We start from the raw sequence: 20,841 nt of genomic DNA, 5'->3' as shown, positions 1-20,841 counted from the left end.
TCCTAGCAAACTTCGTTAACATACTTACACTTACGTCAATTTGAATATGGTGGGTTCATAAGTCATATATATGTATTTATTAGTGCTGTCCGTGAAATTGCTGGAAGTGGCCACTTATTATTAAAAATGTCAAAGGAAGCAAAATAAAGACAAAATAGATCCTCTATTGTCCTAAACATGAGCCTATCCTAAAAAAAGTGGCATGTGCTTCAAATGGTTAAAAAAGTGTTAATAACATATATTTAACAGTTACAACTTGTAAACATAATCCCACATTAAAATGTGAAAAAACTCCAGCTTTTTTTCTTTTTTATAACTTTTTTGTAATACAGGATACACTATACTGTCACTGACATAATAATGTTAAGGATGTAACTTCATCTTATCAAGGTAGGAGCTGGCGGATAGACTAAAAGGAACAGTAACGTCAAAAAATAAAAGTGTTTTAAAGTATTGAAAATATAATGAAGTGTTGCCCTGCACTGGTTAAACTGCTGTGTTTGCTTAAGAAACACTACTATTGTTTATTTAAATAAGCTGCTGTGTAGCAATGGGGCAGCCATTCAAAGGAGAAAAGGCTCATATTAGACAGCAGGTAGCAGATAAGCTCTGTCTGTCTAATGGTGTTATCTGTTATCCATTAGTTAACCTGTGCCATATATTCGTTTTTCAATTTCCACCATTGCTATACAGCAGCTTGTTTATATGAACTATAGTAGTGTTTCTATAGCAAACAGATCAGTTTTACCAGTGCAGGGCAACAGTACATAATATTTTCATTACTTAAAAACACTTTCATTTTTTGGTGTTACTGTTCCTTTAAGTGAAAAGAGTAACGTATTGGAAAGTTTACACTTTGCTAAATTTGAGGATTAATCATTGTTTGCATGAGTGAAAATTCACCTGGTAAAAATGGAGCGAAACTTCTCTAGCACTGAGCTTTCTCGGTAGTGAATTGTCTTCTTCGCCTGTTAGTAAATTGGTAATGTCCCTGCGAATTGTCATTTTGGCGAATTTTTGCTTAAAAAATGTGATTCTTTTAAATTTGCCCCTGTGTATATCCCAAACTGGGTTCTGTTAATCCAGTCATATAGCCACGTGTCTCCTTGTTCCTTTTTAAGGTGTTGCATGATCCAACTAGCTGGATGCCACTAAACAATTGTGTATATCCCAATGCATAAATGTCACATTGTACCACAACATTTAACTGCTATATTGAAACAAAAAAGGCTGCAAGATTAAGTAGCGCTGAATTACAGAGAGGCTTGAAATCTATTTGGACATTTTACAACAACAAATAGGGCTTATAATAAGTAATACATTTGATTTATTACAGTCATGCATGGTGATCACCTTCTTTAGACATGGCTTCCAATATGCTGTTACAGGCCAGGGTAAGATCCGATATACTCTGCCATTCATCTTCAATAGATGGGGGAACTGGTGACATGGCTGAGAAAGAGAATCAGAAAGTCTTAAATATAGAGGATAAAATGAGGGAACTCCTGTAGCAAGCCCACATGGCTGCTTATACATAAAGCACATTACATGCCATATACATTCTCACAGGCAAACTTTCACTGCACTTTCATTGATTTCCTAGTTAGGATGGCATAGCTGGAAACATACAGGCGGAACTCTTTGTGCTTTCCTCATAAATTACACCTATGTTTTCACACAAAATGAACGTGAATGTCCAGGATTTGTTGGAAAATACCCACACCCTTTTTTTTGTGTTATTTCATTCCAAAATACAGATCCTGTTTTCACTATAATTTTTTTTCATATGCCTGCCTGTTCCTCAAACCTCTAGTGAATATCTGCTCTCTACAGTGAAAAGTCTGGCGAATGTTCACCTACAGGTACGTATTTTTTGGTGAGTTCAACCTAATATTACTGGATTTCTTTTCTAGTTTTGTCGACTGACCCTACAAATCAGATGGTAGATACATTTTGAAGCTAGATTTTTTTTTTACATTTTTAATCATTTATTTTCTCAGACCCTCTACTATGTATTATCTGCAAAGCTGATTAAAGATTAAATTAAAGCTAATTAAATTAAAGATGAGCTGATTATCTCATTATTTACATTTAGGGGCAGATTTACTAAGGGTCGAATATCGAGGGTTAATTAACCCTCGATATTCGACCAGGAACTAAAATCGTTCGACTTTGAATATCGAAGTCGAACGAACGATTTAGCGCAAATCCTGCGATCGAACGATCGAAGGATTATTCGTTCGATCGAACGATTAAATCCTTCGAATCGAACGATTCGAAGGATTTTAATCCAACGATCGAAGGAATATCCTTCGATCAAAAAAACGCAGGCAAGCCTATGGGGACCTTCCCCATAGGCTAACATTGAGTTCGGTAGCTTTTAGCTGCCGAACTAGGGGGTCGAAGTTTTTCTTAAAGAGACAGTACTTCGATTATCGAATGGTCGAATAGTCGAACGATTTTTAGTTCGAATCGTTCGAATCGTAGTCGAAGTCGTAGTCGAAGGTCGAAGTAGCCCATTCGATGGTCGAAGTAGCCAAAAAAATCCTTCACTCGAGCTTTGTAAATGTGCCCCTTAAAGCTATGCTGTCCATTTAAAGGGGACCGTCACACGAAAAAAAATATTCCAAATCCTATTTTATCTATGCCTAAAGCATAGAGGAGGGGCAGGCAATATTTTTAAATGAGTTAATGCTTTAATAAAAAATAAAAAAGATTTTGCATTTCATGTTTCATTTGGAAATGTCTTTTATTATACAGCTTTTTATGTCTGGGAGACAGGTCCACTTTAAATGTATGCAGGTATTACAGGAATGTTTATCCTTAATTAAAATATTATCCATGGTGTGTCTTTTTTTATTTTAATTCTTATACTTTGCCCTCCTGCCAATCACATTGAATCTACCTGTCTCAAAAAAGCATTCAGCTATCACACAAGGCTTGGGTACAATGTGAGGACCCCACAGTGTCTATAGAAAATGTATTCAACTTGATTACATTTTTTTCACCTTTTTGCTCACTTGAAAGCCAGAAAGTAAAAAAAAAAAGAGATGAATGCTGGATAAATTTCCTCACAACTAATCAATTGGCCTAACATTTAATTGGTAATGATATTGGCAGGATATTGTCCAATTACATTTTGCAGTAAGAAAGTATATTATAGGCAAACAAGTGACTGGTTCAAATGCTCAAAATATGTACAAACAAATAAATAACCATATTAAGAAAATATTTTTCGTGCAAAGAAGGCAAAATTTGACAGGACAATCTATACTTAAGCCAATGTAAAAAATAATTCTGTTCAAAACAGACATAGAAAGGGTTAAGCAACAGAGAGAACCTGTCAGGCATAACGGCTCAGGAAGATTGGTGTAGGGACCAAGGAGGAAGCTGCTTGTTAAAAATCTGATTCACAGTGTCTGAAGGGATAAAAGAGTTTGCAGGCAGATAGTAACAAGGTCAGAGTCAAAGCAGGAGGGCAAGAACCAGAATTAAGTCAAATTAGCAACACCCAGCAAGAAGGACCTATATTCGGGTATTGAACCCTGGTCTCTGGCCATGGGTGCCATCATCTTGGATCCAAAGCGGAGTGTTCCACATTGGAGCCCTCCTGCCAGAAGCTTTTAAAGAAAAGATGTCAGTGTAAAAGTGGAATATTTTAAATTAATTTACCTTCTTTAGGTGGTTCTTGAAAAGATGGAGCTTCTTTGAAACTTCCTTCTACACTGAGGGTGCTTGATTCAAATACCTCATTATTCGATGCAAGGGAGGAGGCTTCCACTGTCTAAACAGATAAAAATAACAAATACACAATTTGTTTTTATCCTTTCAAAACAGTTATAACAGGGCTCATTTACCACTGGCAAGTACAGGAGCATGTTTTGGAGCAATAAGGGGCCCGTACACAATTACATCTGTACTAGAGGCAGGTGCAGGCTGCACTGGCCAACGAGTTGCACCTCAGAGAGCTACAAGCAAAACCATATGAGCCAAGAAGCATGGTTTTGCACCCGTTTCTTTGCACATTGCACCATGCTGGATTTTTAGTAAATTAGCCACAATATCGCTTTGTCTTTCAAAATTGTATATTTTACCAAAAGGTTAAGAAAATGACAATCTATATATCTCTTACCTGGATATCTGCAACAGGGTCAGGTTGAGGTATGACATCAGGGGGAGCCAGATCAGAATTATTATACCTGCAAAAATAGAGTTCAGTTTGCATTTGGAGAATAAGCAGTTTCCTAAAAAAATAATAACACTGTCCTGTTTGAAATATTAGTACCTGTTCCAGAGGCTGAAATACAAAGCCCAGAGGCTGAAATAGGGGAAACAAGACCTTGCTACTGATAGAGAAGGAAGGGCAGGAGTTATCGGTAGCCTAATGAGACACTTACAGATAAAATGATTTTACGAGGCCCAGTAATTTATAGTTATGTCATAGATTAGAGTTGCGAAAAGAAGAATAACTGCAAAACATATTTTGTAGTTGTTTAAGGGCCTAAGGGCTGTTAGGATCTGTGGTTATTCCCCCCCCCCCCAAAAAAAATGCACAGGTCCTTTAACATTTGTGTTATACTATATGAGGAACTCCTATCATCTAGGGGAGTCTGTACAGAAATGCAGGAGTGTGTGGGTTCTGCTTGTTGCAGTAAATCAAGGGAATGATGTTGTCAACCTTCTTGAACCCTGTATCTGTCTACATATCTATTTTGGTTTCAAAAAGGATGACAAGAAGTCACTCTTCTTCTGTGTCACTGAATGTGCTTGTGGATGCCCTCGAGTCCTAGGTCCCTGCTGACTTTATGATTATTGCCCCCCTGTAAATATGCCGCGAATAGGAACTCAAATAAGTATATATGTAGGCTCTCAAAATGCAGGGAACCACTCCTGATGTAAGGTCAGGATGGGTTCATAGAAGAAAGAGGGAGTAAAAATAAAGAGAGCACCAGTGAGTTGATACAAAGGTTGTGATGAATGGAAGGAGTAAGACAAGGGGCCTCCTATTAAGCAGACTTGTGGTGCAAGGTACAAACTAGTATCCATTAAAACTAAAACAATGTCTGCCAAACTAATTATCACTAAGAATCAGTTTTGTTGTGCCTTGCATGACATAGCTGCAAATAATATGACTTTCTGCTATGAACTATTTGCAAACTGCTGTGTTTAGTCCCAGGTTATATTATCACTCTGTATTCACACACAAATGATTCTGCTATCTGATTGGCATGCAATTAGAAGATATGTAAGAAAACACCCACTGCATGCCCAAGTGTCACCCACACTAATGTCAGCAAAAAATGCCCACACATAAAGGCCCATTTATCAATATTCTATAACTCTTTGATCTTCGGCACACCATTTTCTTGTAGTCATAGGGTGCATTCAATCCCAGGCTGTGATCACATGGTGTGAAGGGTATTTAATGCATTGTATTCACTAAGGGGGTTATTTATTAAAATTTGAATGTTAAAATCTTGAAAAACTTTAGTTTTTAACTAGAAAACTTACATTTTTAAAGGAAAAAAAAAACTAAAATTTTTCGAGATTTATTGTTGCCCCCCTGTAAATTTTCAGATGCTGCAAAAAGCCAGAATCAGAAAATCTCAGATGTGTCAAGGTCCGTATAAGTCAATGGGAGAGGCACCTGTCTCAATTTGAAGTTTTTGTCGTCTGCGCTGGGATTAGCCTGAAATTTTTTATACAAAAACTCGAAAAATTCTAGCAATTTGGGAAAAAAACTGAAAAAAGTGATTTGAGTTTTTGCTGGATTTTATCGAGTTTTTTTTATTAATAAATAAGCTAAAATCTGGAATGGGAGTTCGGTCATGGTTTTTTTTTAAATAATATTACATAAATTAGAATTTTAGTAAATAACCCCCTAAGTGTGTATTGCACCTGAGGAAGGGCTTGTTCCGATGAAAGCTTGTGCTTAATTTCTGCTGTAATAAATACTTTAAAAGGCAAGAGCCAAAATATGGTGGTGTGCTTCTTTTCCCTCTTCTGAAACACAGCCATTTATCAATATTTTCAGTTTAGTGATTCTAGAGGTTTTTGAAACCACAAATAAACATTTTCTCAATAATCACAAATGTTATGTCATTTATTAAAAGGTCCAAATATAAAAAAATGCAATAAAAAATGTAGGTTATTTTTACTTTTTTAGGTCAAATTCAATTTAGTGAGAAAATCGTATTAGATAAAACATAAGATACATTTTCCATGTAAAGTGAATCTTCCCCTTTTGCAGTTTGACACATAATTTTTCTTTAAAATGAAAAAAGTGAAATGAATTGGCAAGGTTCAGAGCTTTATGACTCTTAAAATGCTATAGAAAATAAGGAATTTCATTAACATCTTGTTAGTGCTATGTTTCACTAATGACAAAACATTTTGTACACCCCTTGGTGTTTTGTTCTTCTGTCTAGGCTCTTTGTAAATAAGCCCTCACATTATACAGGAGAAAGCAGATCAAATATACTCATCCATATAAAGAGATTGTCCGTTTATTTAAAATGGAAGAAGAAGGAGGAGGAAATATTGACCATATAAATGATATGAAATACTGTATTTTGAACTGCATCTTCAGTGGCCTATTGATGTACCTTTAAATAGAGGTTTTAATCTAATTCTCTCTTTTTAACAAACATTGAATTACAGGAAATACCTATAAAGAGCAAGAAATGCTCTTACCTGAACTCAGTTCTCTCTTCTTGTACAGATAAAGTACGCAAGAGGCTTCGGGCCTCTGGGGATGGTTTAGCTTTTTCTTTTTCCTTGTCATCTTCCATTAATATTGGCTTTAGAACTCTTTGACCCTGAATAGATCTCACATACAGTTCAGAGAAACTCCTGAATATAAAGAGTATGTATATACATTAAAAACAATACAACACAAAAGTTACATAAATTTGTCTTTGGTAGAATCTCGGTAATTCCCAGATGCACTTGCCTGCGTGGTTTTCCTGCTTCATCTGGAGGTAACGTGGTTACTGTAACCTTCTTGCCACTTAGATAAAGAGAACGAACATCATTTGGGCTGAGCAAGCAGAAGGGTTGGCCACAAATAGCCACTAATCGAGCTCCAGGACAAAGTCCAACAGTTTCAGCCATGCTGAATCTTTCCACCTCTGTCACAAATCCTTCAGAGTCTGCTTTAAACCCAAGCTGGCCCAGACCATTTCGCAGAAGTGGTATCTCCCGAGTCTCACAACCACCAGATACAACCTAAAGAATAAAAAATACATGTACATACACTGTATAACCAAAATATGTCATATGTCATGGTTTCAAATACCACAAAATGCATGTTTGTTTGTTTTTTTATTTGTTACTGTTATTGTCATAAACATTTCCAACATTCCATATCAATAACAGTTTTCTTTATGTTTGGGAAAGACACTTCTGAAAGTGTAAGGAATTTTATCAGAGGAAGAAAAATGATTATTACATGTCCTTGCACTTCTGTCCAAGTGAACCCTAAATGATCACTATAATATACAGCGTTGTTGTAACTTTCATGTTGAATTTTGAAGCAAGGTAAAACTATTTAGGGGCATCTAAATCACAAGAATATGTCATTTATACATAAATGATAATCTTTTTTACTATGCTGTTTTAAGTTGGCCATTCATGTAAAGACCTGCTCATTTGCTAAGGTCACTAAACAACCATATCTTTGCCCAAATTTGGCTACCCACACACTGGAACAAATCAGGTTGATAAGATTGTTGGACTCATGGATCCAGCCATGCATCCCCAGCACTTTATATGTCTGTGAAGGTTCTCAGTCATATAGCTTAAAAGTGCACACAAACGAAGTCAGCATATGGGACTGAGTGAGAGCTCTATACAGCATCCAAGCGTTCCACTATGGTCACGTAGGTAAGGCAAACACTATACTGAAGGCGCATAACTCGGATTCTTCTTTGGATAGAGACACTATATGAAAGAACTGTATAAAATCTTCTTTTATTATTTAAACTTCATTAAAAAGTTTCGTGACTACAGCGGTCACTTCACAACAATCCGGATGAGCAGAGCAGGGGAGTGCATGGCTTAATGCGTTTCGTGACAGCGGTCACTTCATCAGAAGCTTCTGATGAAGTGACCGCTGTAGTCACGAAACGCGTTGAGCCATGCACTCCCCTGCTCTGCTTATCCGGATTGTTGTGTTTTTAATGAAGTTTAAATAATAAAAGAAGATTTTATACAGTTCTTTCATATAGTGTCTCTATCCAAATAAGAATCCGAGTTATGCGCCTTCAGTATAAGGTTCTCAGTCATCCAGGTCATTGTGTGTGTATATATATATATATAGTAATAAGTCAAATCACCTGGATTTGTTGTATTTTTCTTTTTCCTTTAAGACGTTTTACTAGTCATGAGACTTAATTGAGAAGTCGGATGACTAGCAAAACTTTATTAAGAAAAAAGAAAAATTCAGCAAGTCCAGTTGGTTTGACTTATTACTATATACAGTATATACTAGCACTATATAGTTTGCACATGTGCTAAAAGAACAAGTTGGGGGAGGTGGTTTGAGGGCATACATGCCCGCATGCAGAACACCTATTGCTTCCTCTGGATGCAGCAATGCACAATGCAGCCAGCACTGCATTTAGAGTAGGGCTGATCAATTCAATATGTACAATAATAATAGCTGCAGATTAATTATTTTAAGTAATACCTACTTCCAGTCTAAGACAGGCAACAAGGATATTCATTAATTAATTAATTCATAAAACCCAAAATGAAAATGATAGTGTAAGAAACTATTTTCACTTAGTAAGTATGCTGCACTGAATAGCTGCTGAGCCAAACAGTGCTTTTCTTTATATGAAAATAGTAACAATAGGGAATTGATTTGAACTCTCACTTCAGTTTAGTAGATTTACAGGAAGGGAAGAACCATTACATCTTCTTAAGCTGCTGTGGTTGTAAAATTATACTTCTTTATTTGTGAGATTCACATTCACTTGTCTGACTTCCTATATTTAAGAACTCAACTTATTTTTCATTATTCTTCCTTCATTTTAACAATAGTGGTATCCAGCATTTTACTACTGAACTAACTTCCTGAGATATAATAGTTTCCTGCAATTTTTTAGCAAACTTCCTGCATTTTAAACTTGACATGCCTAATTTTATATGAGAAAAAAATAACTTGAACCTTCTTCTGACAGTACCTGGAAATAATATAAAAACATGCATTTGAATTAAAGAGATACTGACACCAGAAAATAACCTTTTTTTGTGTTTGTCATAATATTGTTTTGAATGCTATTTATAATTTTGCCATACAAGTATTTGTGTGATGCTTTTACATTACCTTTCCTACCCCCATATTCCTCTATGAGGGGGCTGCCATATTTGTGCAGCAATAGTCGGTTAGCATTAGAAACTCTTAACTGACAGGCTGAGAAGAGACAGTCAGCTTGGCAAAACAGTCAGGTTTAGGAACTTCAAGTAGCAATTACTTACAAAATCAGAACTATCAGCAAAAAACGATCAATATGACCCATAGACAACCTTTAATGTAGATTAATATTAATTTTATATTGAAAAGAAAATTTTTAGTGTCAGTATCACTTTAGGAGTAGTATATTATATACAATGCATAAGTCATGCAGAGACAAAGAGTCTCCTTTTAATGAGGAATGCTTAGAGGAAAATTCAAAACACTGAGGAGTGCCAAATGTTAGGCATCTCCCCAGTGATTATAATAGCTTATCTGATACTAAGGCCAATGCTCCTGTTAACTGAACTCGCCTGGGGTACACCACATCACGAGCACCACATCTTGATTTTCTTTTTCCAAATTCATTCGATAGTGGCACCAAGTCAAATCATACATAGTAGAGCAAATAAAAGCTGACTGTTTTTGCTTAAAGTTTGCTTTACAACTCTACTACACGTATGCACCCAACAAGCAAAAAGAAGCATGGAAGATTACATTGCACCGCTCTACAGGAGTACCTTGGGCTGGTGCAGTTTTAAGTTAACAGAAGCTCCTGCGCAGGGTTTTCTAGGGAAGCGATTATTATCATTATACTCTATAGCTTGCTCTCTTCTCTTTACCCATTATATGATTACTATAGTAATGAGTGTAAGTTACTGTAAAGTATATCCAGGTTTTATTTGTAAATAAAAATTAAGCATTGCTAATTTATAGTATAAAAAGTGTAGGTTTATTCGACTTTTCAGTTTTATAAATTAAAAAAAAACGTGTATATATGAGAGGATTTCAGTACACTCTACTATATGCTCATGCTTAGATGCGCAAATCATTCAAACTGCCTATCATGTTCAACCTTCCGTGCATCTTTCATCACCACCAACCCACATTAGGCAACAACCTTCACAGAGAAAAACAAAAAAAAAAAAAAAAACACATTTACAACCGTGTCTCTCCTCTATCTCTCTCTCTCTCTCTCTCTCTCTCTCCCTCTCTCTCTCTCTCCCTCTCTCTCTCTCTCTCTCTCTCTCTCTCTCTCTCTCTCACATACTTATACATTTATACAATATAAAGATAGATATATGTAGAGTGACTAAGGAAATGTGATAAATGTTTAAAAAGGTGATTTTTCCATTGTGAGGAACTCTCAAGGGGGGCGGAGGTGCTGCCTGCCACTGCAAGGAGCAGAGGAAGCCTGTGATAGCGAGTCTGTCTGTCTGAGCAACTGAGGAAAGTCAGCAATCACCCAAATAAGTATTGTCTAGGGGTGACCCCAACTTATGTTTTTTTACTGGTAGTGCACAAGGGGCCCAGTTTAGGGAGGAAACTCATCAAATGTGTGAAGGTAGTGCCCAGTGGACAGGATTTAATTTTATGGTTGGTGTTTTGTATGAAGAAATGGTCAGTAAATAAACTGCCTGAAACTGTCCGTTGTCGATCCCACAAGCTTACATAATGTGTGTATATATATATATATGCGCATACACAAACATGCATACAAAACAACCATACCTACATATATATATATTTTCAAACACATTTAATACAACTAACTAACTAGCCCTTGATAATAAGAACATGAAAATGCTTTAAGAGAGGGGGATACTGAATAATTACTGGATATTTCAGAAACAATACAACATTTATATTTTAGTTCATTATATTTCAAAGTTTCTTACTCCGTGAGATTTTAATTTTTGTGCTGTTTCCCCTTCAATTAATGTTGCTGGCAAGAACAGAGCTAAACTCCTTTACTACCTTGGGTAAATGCCATCTGGTTCTTCATACTTTTAAATCTTATTGGCTCAAAATCTCACCTTTCTTCCTGTTTCCATCAATCAGTTACCAGACTCACTTTGTAACAATTTATAATAATTTATAATAATAATAATTAGTTTTTCTCTTTAAAACACCAGGAAAAGCCTTTATTGTTACATGCTTGATTGGCCTACTTGTACTTTATTGTAGTTTCAGGCAACCCAGATAACTTAAATACTATTTTGTATTGTTACACAACATGAATGCTAAACAAGAGGGCTCTTTCTAGGTGGAATGCCCATCCAACAACTGTATCTTTAGGCTGGGTAGAGTTATAGTGTAAAATTTACTAATATAATATATTTCCTTGTTCTGTCCTTTTATGTTGACACACAATTCACCACATCACTTATTGAGACTGCTTAGAAAAAAGGATGGCAAACCAAGCATGGGCACACAGGCTAGTACTACATGCACAGGAGCCTTCTCAAAAGAAGTACTATTTTAATTTACTAATATATGCTCATTGCTTTATCCATACTAAAATACTGACCAACTATCATTAATACTTAAAGGAAAACTACCCCTCAAACAAATTAGGTCTGTAAAACCCTGCTTCGTGTAAATAAACCATTTTCATAATAATATACTTTTTTGGTAGTATGTGCCATTGGGTAATCATAAATAGAAAATTGCCATTTTAAAAAATGAGGACAGCCCCCTGGGATCGTAGGATTCACTTGCACACAAACATACTAAACAAACTATACATGTTGTTAGGTCACATGAGCCAATTAACAGACAGAGTTCTGTCTTTTGCTTCCATTCTTCCTGGTACAGTTGTAGTATTTCTGGTCAGCTGATCTCTGAGGCAGCACAGAGACCATCTGAACGAAGAGATGTAAAAGGTCACTATTTACTTAAATATATATATATATCAGTATGACAAGATTCTTTAAAATGCCACTTAATTTGATATAAACTATCTGTTGCTGAAGTTTTCATTTTGGGGGTATAGTTTTCCTTTAAGCATTTGTTCAACTATATTTTCACTTTTTCTTACCTGAAGCCTCTTCACAATATGATTCACCTCTTCTTCGACTTCTGCATCACTACCAGCCACTGGACAGAGTTCAAGTCTACCAGCTCCCCCATAGTAAAGGTCCAACCCTCCTTTTGATGAATATGTCCATCCTAAAACATCTCTGCATGAACAGTGAAAACCTATGGCAATATCTCTCTCCTTTTGCACATCTATCAATACCAGCATTTCAGAAGAGATGCCCAGCAAGTAGGTACCATCAGGGACTGAGTAGCTTTTGGCTCTCACTGGCCATACAAGTGCTCCAGGGCTGTGAAATTCAGGAGGTACTGTGTTGGCCCAACGAGAGTTTTTTCCAGCCTTGTCTCCAGTGCCAGTGCTGCCTGCTCGGTCACGTTTCTTGGACAGACCCAAAATGGCTAATTTAGATGAGCAAGAGTCCAGAGTAGCAGTAGTAACATGGTCACGAGCAAGGTCTTTCAAGTACTCTTCTCTTGTCCGGGTAGCCATGGCTAAGAACTTGCCACCACGTTCAGCTGCATTCTCGCCATTTACAGCTTTGGAAAGCAGAAAGTCTCTGAGCTCAGGGGAGTGACAAAAGTTGGTGGGAGGCAATGGGGGGCCAAAGAATGGTGTGTCAGCTGAACGACTTATAGCTACACTATAGGTGGTGTGAGCAGTACATGGATTTTGGACTCTCACCACAAGAAAGATATGCTGAAAGTGGGAGCGGATGGTTTTCGGTGTAAATGGTAGGGCTCCTGGCTCTTGAAAAATTATAGTTACAATGTCATTGCCAATATGCCTTTTCCGAAGCAGCTAGGGAAAATGAAATTGGTATTATAAGAAGGTAAATGGCATATGAGAGATACAAATTGCACATGGCATAGCATGGTTTTTCAGCGATTTATCTGCATGGTGCCATTCAATAGTTAATAGTTAATAGTTAGTTTAAGGTAGCCCCCCCCTGTCCTATTAGCATGTGGTATAACAGTCACCTGGTATGAAATAAAAAAATATTTTTCCAGCTGCTCAATATTTCAATAGTTCACATTACCTTATAGAAAGATTTGAAATGAGTTTTTTCCATTCTTCTTTCTCTTGCATGTCTCATAGAGGGGCATAGGAAATGTATTCTAAAGTGCATCAGCTCTAGATTATAATACATATCCTATGACCCTCTGTGGTACAAAAAAAAAAATGGAATAAATCTCATTGTGGTGCTAATCATAATGCCTTTAAGCTTCCAAGAACATGGTTTAAAATGGTTAAAACATCAGCCCAAAATAATCAAGATATGAAACTGTAATTTGGCCTAAATTAAATTTACATAATCAACTCAAATGGCTCAACTGCACTGATCTCTATTTATTCAGATATGGAATATATTTAAAATGCTTGCCAAATAGGCCCCTACCAAATTACACTGGGAAATCTGAATGGCACATTATAAAATATTTTTGTGACATGAGTAATTCTGGATCAACAAATTGCTGACTGCTAAATGAGTTGTCCATTTGACTGCATGATTTTAAATGTAACTCATCAGGGTATAAATGCTAGTACAGATATAGGACTTGTTATCCAGAATTCTCGGAGCCTGGGGTTTTCCAGATAATGGATCTTTCCATAATTTGGATCTTCATACCTTATGTGTACTAGACAATCATGTAAGGCCAATAGGCTGGTTTTGTTTCCAATAAGGATTCATTATATTTTCAGTTGGATCAAGTACATGGTACTGTTTGGATTATTTAGATAAAATGTCTATGGGACATTTTAATCAGAGCCTTCTAACAGATCCCATACCTGTATTTACAGTTCTTTTTTTTACCTGCTGACTGTTGCTGGCTGTATACGGAAGCATTGTTGATACGTGGAACATGATTTCATAGTCTTGGTAACGTGTGTAAAGGGAATGTGTTCCTGTGCTGTCAGCTGTGGATAGAAACATACAACTGAAGTGTTAATAAATATATTAATATGGTATAACAATGCATGCTATTAAGTGGTCATATAATCAATAGGAAATAAAATAGAAGTATCACAACAAAATCAAAAAATTATTGGACGTAAGACCAAATTATAATGAAGTGGACTTTTTATAAGAGGGAAACCAGACAGAAAGAAACTGCATGTGTAACTTTATGTAACAATAGAGTCCTTACTTTTATTGTCCAGCTGTGCACGATATTTGTCAAAACCTTTTAGTCGAACTTCTTCTCCTAGGAGATTCAAAAAATTTTGAAAAGCTGGCCCAGGGGTTTCATTGTTGTACATCTCCTCTTCAGAGCCCTGTCCAGCTCGACAGAATAAAATTCCAATCTTTCTTTGAAAGCTGAGCTAATGATAAATCAAAAGAATACCAATAGAAATTCACTACATAGTTACTACAATCTACATTAAGTCTTCTCTTGCACACAATGTTACTAAATGACTAACATGCTCTTCTACTGACTCACCCCTTGCTCATCCAGTTTGAGGAGAGTTTCTGGAACTTTAGGAGAACTTGATGCTAAACGCAGACATTGCAGGTTAACCTCTGGGACAATATATTCTAGGAGTTTTTTCGGAGATATGGCCCTGTTGGAGTTGTGACGAATTGCAGAGGGAAAGGCTTCTTCCAGGATAGAGCCACGAAGGGTCTTCAGCTTCAAAAATAAAATAAGAATCATCAAAATATAAGAATAAAGAAGTGACAAGAACAATCAGTAACAGACTAAAACCATGAATTCAAGTAGAAAGTACACAAAAATATGTAAATTAAGCATAAACTGAAAAATTGATGGCTGAAAAAAAAACTGAGAAAAAAACAATATCAGAGAGTGATATGTTGCAAGTTTTATTCTGTACTAATTTGCTAAGTCAAAGCTCAGTGCTCTTCCACATGGAGCAATAAGACCTTTTGCACAGTAGCATTTTCATGTACTCATAGGGGCAAATTTAATAAAGGGTGAAGTGACCAAGACGGGGGCGAAAATTCGCCAGCGTGACGTAATTTCAGTACTTCGCCGATTTACTAATGTAAACTTCACTAGTCAAGGAGATAGACTCTAGCGGTACTTTGCTCCCTAACGCCTGGGAATTTGCGCTCTGCCAAATGGACGTAACTACACAAATTCACTAAGATGCGGATTTTACTGAACGTTACCTCCTGTGCCAGTTTTGCCTTCGCCACCTCAGGCTAACATATGGCACATAAACTATACATTTGGGCTCATGTGTAGGGCAATATAACAACTTTATTTTATTTTATTAAGGTTTCCCAGACTTGTGTAGTGTAATTATTTGCCGCAACATATACGTCCACTCAACTTTAACTTCCCGCCATATGCAAATTAGGCAACACTAGTGCAACTTCGATCCGCTTGGCGCAGTAATGCTAGTGCAACTTCGCCAGTATTCGGTGCCTGGACGCAACTTCGCATTTTAGTGAATTAGCGTTGTCCTGTCGAATCTACATCTGGTGAAGTGTTGCGCTGTAAGCGAAGCCATTGCTGCTGAATTTTTGGAGGTTAGTGAATTTGCTCCATATAGTTTCGTGTAGTTGAGAGTGTGAAACTGAATTTGCATCTCATAATAATCTAATTAAACTACTATCTAATGATGGATTTTGAGATTGAAATCTAAACTGCAGCTCACACATTGCTTTATCCATTTTAGAACTTTTTCGGAAGTCCAACAGGTTGAAGAATATCTATGTGGTCTACAGGATTCACCTACAATACCAGTTTAAAGTTTAGCTTGGAACACTTTTTGCTTCCCTTAACATTCCCTAAACAGTGCTGATGCAGCATTTTTTATTCGTCTGTAATTATATTATACGTACAACATATCCAAGATCATCTCTCACATTTATCACAACTCCAACAGGACACATTTGTCATCATCCAGCAGAATGCATTTGTCATCATCAGAGAACTCATTTAGAACAGACCTTAAGCTTTAATAATAAGAAGATAATGTACAGATTATACTTGTATATAGAAATATGGGTCCATTAATGGTTGTGAATTAGCAGATCAGAAATTATAATCTATATGGTGATATTCCATGCAGGAAGAGATTTTCAATAGAGCTCTTTTTACAAGTGAATAGGATAATATATACTGTATATATATATAAGTAACTAATTCAGATCCACATTACATGGCAGTTCAGTAACCAGTGCAATGTGTATCAGAATGTAATAATTAGTACTGTACCATCAACGTATATGACATGTGAACCTCATTTATTTCTTAGAGCACCATAAGCATGTGAGGGTCACTGATAAAATCCAAGACAGCGACTCATTATGCACAACTTTGAAGGCCTTTGATAAGGAACTTTGAAGAGTGATTGATGTTATAGAGATTCTAAAACCTTAAGATGGTGCAGTAAATTCAGTATATACAAATATTCCATATTTATGTTTAGGGTTTAGTTTTCCTAAGGTCACTGGATAAGGACTAAAATACTGGCTTTAGCATTGATAATGATTGGCTATGGAATTTAGCACTCTTGGTGATGCTTGGCTCTCGAGTACTCCCCACAGTTTACACAATTAATTTTTCCCATTTGTAAGTACTGGTACTAAATAGATTAAATTCAAGCTGCCTCCCTTACAAATGAATCAAAAATATATGTTAAAAATACATGTTGAATTTATGTATGAGGTCCACTCCAGTCCATCTCACTAAATTATTATACCATCCACACCTCAGTAATTTGCATTATTAATAATATATCCAGTTCTTCCTCTGCTATAAATCCTCCTCAAGGATTTACAGATTATACCTCTCTGAAATACATTACCCTGATGGTTTTTGAGAGAAAGGAAGAAGACACAGTAACACGAATAACAGTAAATCCACTGTGATATTTGATTAAAGTTTTTCCCTTACAAATAAATGACTACTTTTCTTTGCACAATGCTCTACCATACAAACAGAAAATGTATATTTTTTAAGGAAGTTTAAATGGAGAGATAGGAAGAAACACTTATTTACCTCAGTGGTCCGAAAAACAATTCTGTAATTATACTGTATACTTTGGGACCCTTCTCTTTCATCCCTTCGTAAGCTTATGGCTATTGCACCGAAGCGTTCATCAACTCCAAAAAAGTTCTGATGTTCTGTAAAAGAGCAGTAGGGAAAACAGAGAATTATAGAAGAGAAATGCAAATGAAATTAGATATGTGCTAATGTAATTGGAAATACTGAAATAGGTAAAATTACTAACCTTTGCCATAAAAATACTTCCGGTAATATAACGCCCCCAGGTCCTGATACTCCACAAAATAGCTACTGTCCCGCATTCTCTCCCTGGCTTCCTCTAGCACAGATACTGCGGCATTTGGGCCTCTCACTGGACATATATGAGGAGTATTAAAAGCCATTGCTGAGAAGCCCCAACCTTGGTCTTTTTGACCTTCAATGTTCTCTCCGCCAACTTCATTGCGGAAGTAAGGACAGCTGAGAAGCAATTCATTGTCTTTTCCATCTCCATTGTCGGCTGGTTCCTCAGGAGAGGACAAAGATCTCCTGGGAGAAGAGGTACAAGTTCTAATCTGGGAGGCTGCAGATGCACCACTCTTCACATTACGTCTGGCTTCATATTCTCCCCTCAGAAATGGGTTAAACAAGATGCTTTGGACATCATAGTGAGCAAAACTTTTAGGTCGGTGGAAAAAAGGGCCTCCTTCTGGGAGTTTTTCTTTGGCATCCAGGGCCTGAGGCCCATGGCTGATCCCAGCCAGCCCCAGCAGTAGGAAGGGATCTTTAAAGCGTGAGGCAGAGGGGCTACTGGACCCCTTTTCTGACTCTGACTCGGAAAGAGAACGCCCACTTCCGTTATGTCTTTTGGTTCCTGGGACTGCTGAAAGTTTAGTTTCACACTTACTTTTGTGAGGGGAAGATCGGGTAGGGGGTTGACGAAACTTACGCACAAAGAGGTCATCGGACTGCATTTCATGGGAAGGAACTCATTGGTAATACTTCATGACTGTGCTGTCCAAAGTCTTTATTTCTTTCTTTCAGTCCTGTGTGATTTTATCACTCTCGCTGTATTCTAATTTTTGGTTACCTTGATTAACTCCACATTTGTCTGCCTTTCTGCTTATCTGTGCTGATCTGCTCTCTAGCTTATTATTTGTCAATGCAGTCAAAGTGTATACCACATTATAGCATCTTTGTATTTGCTATGTTATTTAATACATCTCCTTAAAATACTAATAATAAAAAATCCTAATTTACATTCTTCTGGAGTTTTAAAACTCATATAATTCCTTTAGCCCAGAACTCTGCAACATTTATCATATCTGTCATAGACATTTAGCACAATGAAGTCCAATTTAGTGATGATGTTTACTCAGTCCAAGTGAAGTCTGGAGCACAAAGATTCTGCAAACAAACAGAAAAAGGCAAATTAATCACCACTATATTTTACTGCTAGAAACGACAAATAAAAACAAACAAATGCTGAATGAAAAGATGGTGAATGATGGTCTAATACATAAAAGGAAGAATTCAATTTAGTATTAATATTTAGTGGGGTTATTTACTAAAATCCAAATTTATCTCATATTTTATTTTAAAAAAACACGACCAAACTCCCAATTTTAGCTTTTCTATTAATAAAAAAACTAAATTTAATCAGATCACGAAAAAACTTGTTAAATCGAGCGAAAATCTGAATCGTTCAAATTTTTCTGGCTTTTTTGCGTATTGCTCGAATTTTTGGGGCTTTTTCCAGAATTACTCAAATGTTTGGGGTTTTTGCCCAAAAAAGTTGAATTTTCGGATTAAATCCAGCGCAGGCCACGAAAAAACTTCAAATTGAGATTTGCAGCATCGGGGTATAATATTTCTCAAATGTTTTGAGATTTTAACATTCGGATTTTGATATTATAAAAGAATTTACAATCAAGCATTCTCTTTTAGCATGAAGTCAATATCAAAATTAAGAATTCATCTACAGTTTATCTTATTTTCCTATGTTTGTGTTTGTAAATGAATGGCATCTTTACTTAACAGTTCTGTACCTATAAAACAAAGAGCAACCAAAAAAATAGGCCTTGATCTGAGATTAACTGCTGGGATTGGTTTAAAGGCACAATAACACCAAAATATGAAGGAATGACAACGTAATGTAGTGTTGCTCTACACTGGTAAAACTGGTGTGTTTGCTTCAGAAACACAACTATCGTTTATAGACTGTAAACAAGTTGCTACTACATGGCTTATCTGTTATCTGCTGTGTAGCCTCTATTCCTTTTTCAGCCTTGAATGGCTGCCCCATGACTACACAGCAGCTTGTTTATATAAACTATAGTAGAGTTTCTGGAACAAGCACACCAGTTTAACCAGTGCAGAGCAACAGTACATTATATTTTAATTACTTTAAAAGACTTTGATTATATATTATACTTTTCATTATATTTTAATTTTTAATTTACTTTCATGCAACAGCGGGCAGCTCCCCTGCTACAATTTCCACAATGACTTTTCATATTTACTCTAATATTTTGTGGCCTCGATTGTTGAATCATTATATTTTCTGGATTAAAGCACAAATAATGGATCTTTAGAGAGGCTATAAATCTGAAGAACACCTGTAAAATTAAACCTAAAGAGCAGAGTTAGACAATAAGCAATGAAAGCGCATCAATTATTAATTATGCACTAAACATTATCCAGTTGTTCTTACTGAAAGATGTGTCAAACCACCCAAGCACTGCCTGGAAAAGGTCATCAATCAATACTCTCTAGAAGACTAGAGAAACCAAATCACTTAGAAGACGCTATAGAATTCAGTAGCTTGAGAAAGTGTTTGAGGTGTGCTAGTCAACCATATCAACAGCATTGCATAACACTGTAAAAATAAGCCATGTAAACATACATTGGCCATAAAGCATGAGAGCAACCCAGCGAGGATGAAGGATTAACTTCATATCTGTGATGGAAATCTAACATTGGCCATATCACATCTATTTTATTAGAAGGATGGGAGATAGAAAGAAGAGTGGGTAGTGCAAAATACAGTGCAATTTAGCAAAGACTGCTAATGGCTCAAGCTGTGTGAAATCCAATAGTTTAGTAGAACAGTGATGCCAACCACAAATTTAAAGTAACACCGTAATGATTTAACAAAAATATGAATTTCTTAAAATGGATCAGTCAAGGCATTTTTATAAATTCAAGAGAGAAACTGCACATGTGTATTGTAATGCATAACCTTAACAATCTGGACCATATCTACATGAAAAAAACAGGCTAAAATAAATTGTACATCTATTACTGCAAAAGATGGCTCTACAAAAAAATGTAAGCATGCAGATGAAATATTACTGTAAGCAGTAGAAATACATTGTTTTGTTTATACTATTTATATGTATTTGCACAAAACTGTGTTTTAGAGTTTTGGTATACAAATATCACTTTAAAAAAATTTACAGCTTAGCATTTGTTCTTCAGTAGTACATGATGTATTATCTGGAAGATTTTTATTCGTAAAACCTTCAAATGGAATTGCTTCCATTGCTTTTTCTTAATGTTTTTAAGTAGCCATAAAGCATGGAGCTCCACAAGACAGTAGAATTTCT

General features: G+C 36.2%; 1 protein-coding gene across 4 annotated transcripts in view; it reads right to left on the bottom strand.

Moving 5' to 3' along the window:
• Positions 1 to 20,841, bottom strand: part of sipa1.L (signal-induced proliferation-associated 1 L homeolog) — a 36,728-nt gene that overhangs the window by 3,030 nt on the left and 12,857 nt on the right. For all 4 annotated transcript variants that reach the window (XM_018257723.2, XM_018257726.2, XM_018257724.2 and 1 more), the window contains 11 exons: positions 17,481 to 18,640; positions 17,249 to 17,373; positions 14,720 to 14,908; positions 14,426 to 14,600; positions 14,092 to 14,195; positions 12,279 to 13,076; positions 6,953 to 7,227; positions 6,694 to 6,852; positions 4,133 to 4,199; positions 3,673 to 3,784; positions 1,354 to 1,452 (listed from right to left, as the gene is read on the bottom strand). In XM_018257723.2, the coding sequence (XP_018113212.1) occupies positions 1,354 to 1,452; positions 3,673 to 3,784; positions 4,133 to 4,199; positions 6,694 to 6,852; positions 6,953 to 7,227; positions 12,279 to 13,076; positions 14,092 to 14,195; positions 14,426 to 14,600; positions 14,720 to 14,908; positions 17,249 to 17,373; positions 17,481 to 18,207 (2,830 nt within the window). In that variant the 5' untranslated portion in view covers positions 18,208 to 18,640. The remainder of the gene's footprint in view (positions 1 to 1,353; positions 1,453 to 3,672; positions 3,785 to 4,132; positions 4,200 to 6,693; positions 6,853 to 6,952; positions 7,228 to 12,278; positions 13,077 to 14,091; positions 14,196 to 14,425; positions 14,601 to 14,719; positions 14,909 to 17,248; positions 17,374 to 17,480; positions 18,641 to 20,841) is intronic.

The sequence above is a fragment of the Xenopus laevis genome, chromosome 4L (assembly GCF_017654675.1).
Source record: "Xenopus laevis strain J_2021 chromosome 4L, Xenopus_laevis_v10.1, whole genome shotgun sequence".
NCBI classification, from domain to species: domain Eukaryota; kingdom Metazoa; phylum Chordata; class Amphibia; order Anura; family Pipidae; genus Xenopus; species Xenopus laevis.
Note: the sequence above shows the minus strand (reverse complement) of the source record. Positions and strands in the feature narration are given on the sequence as shown.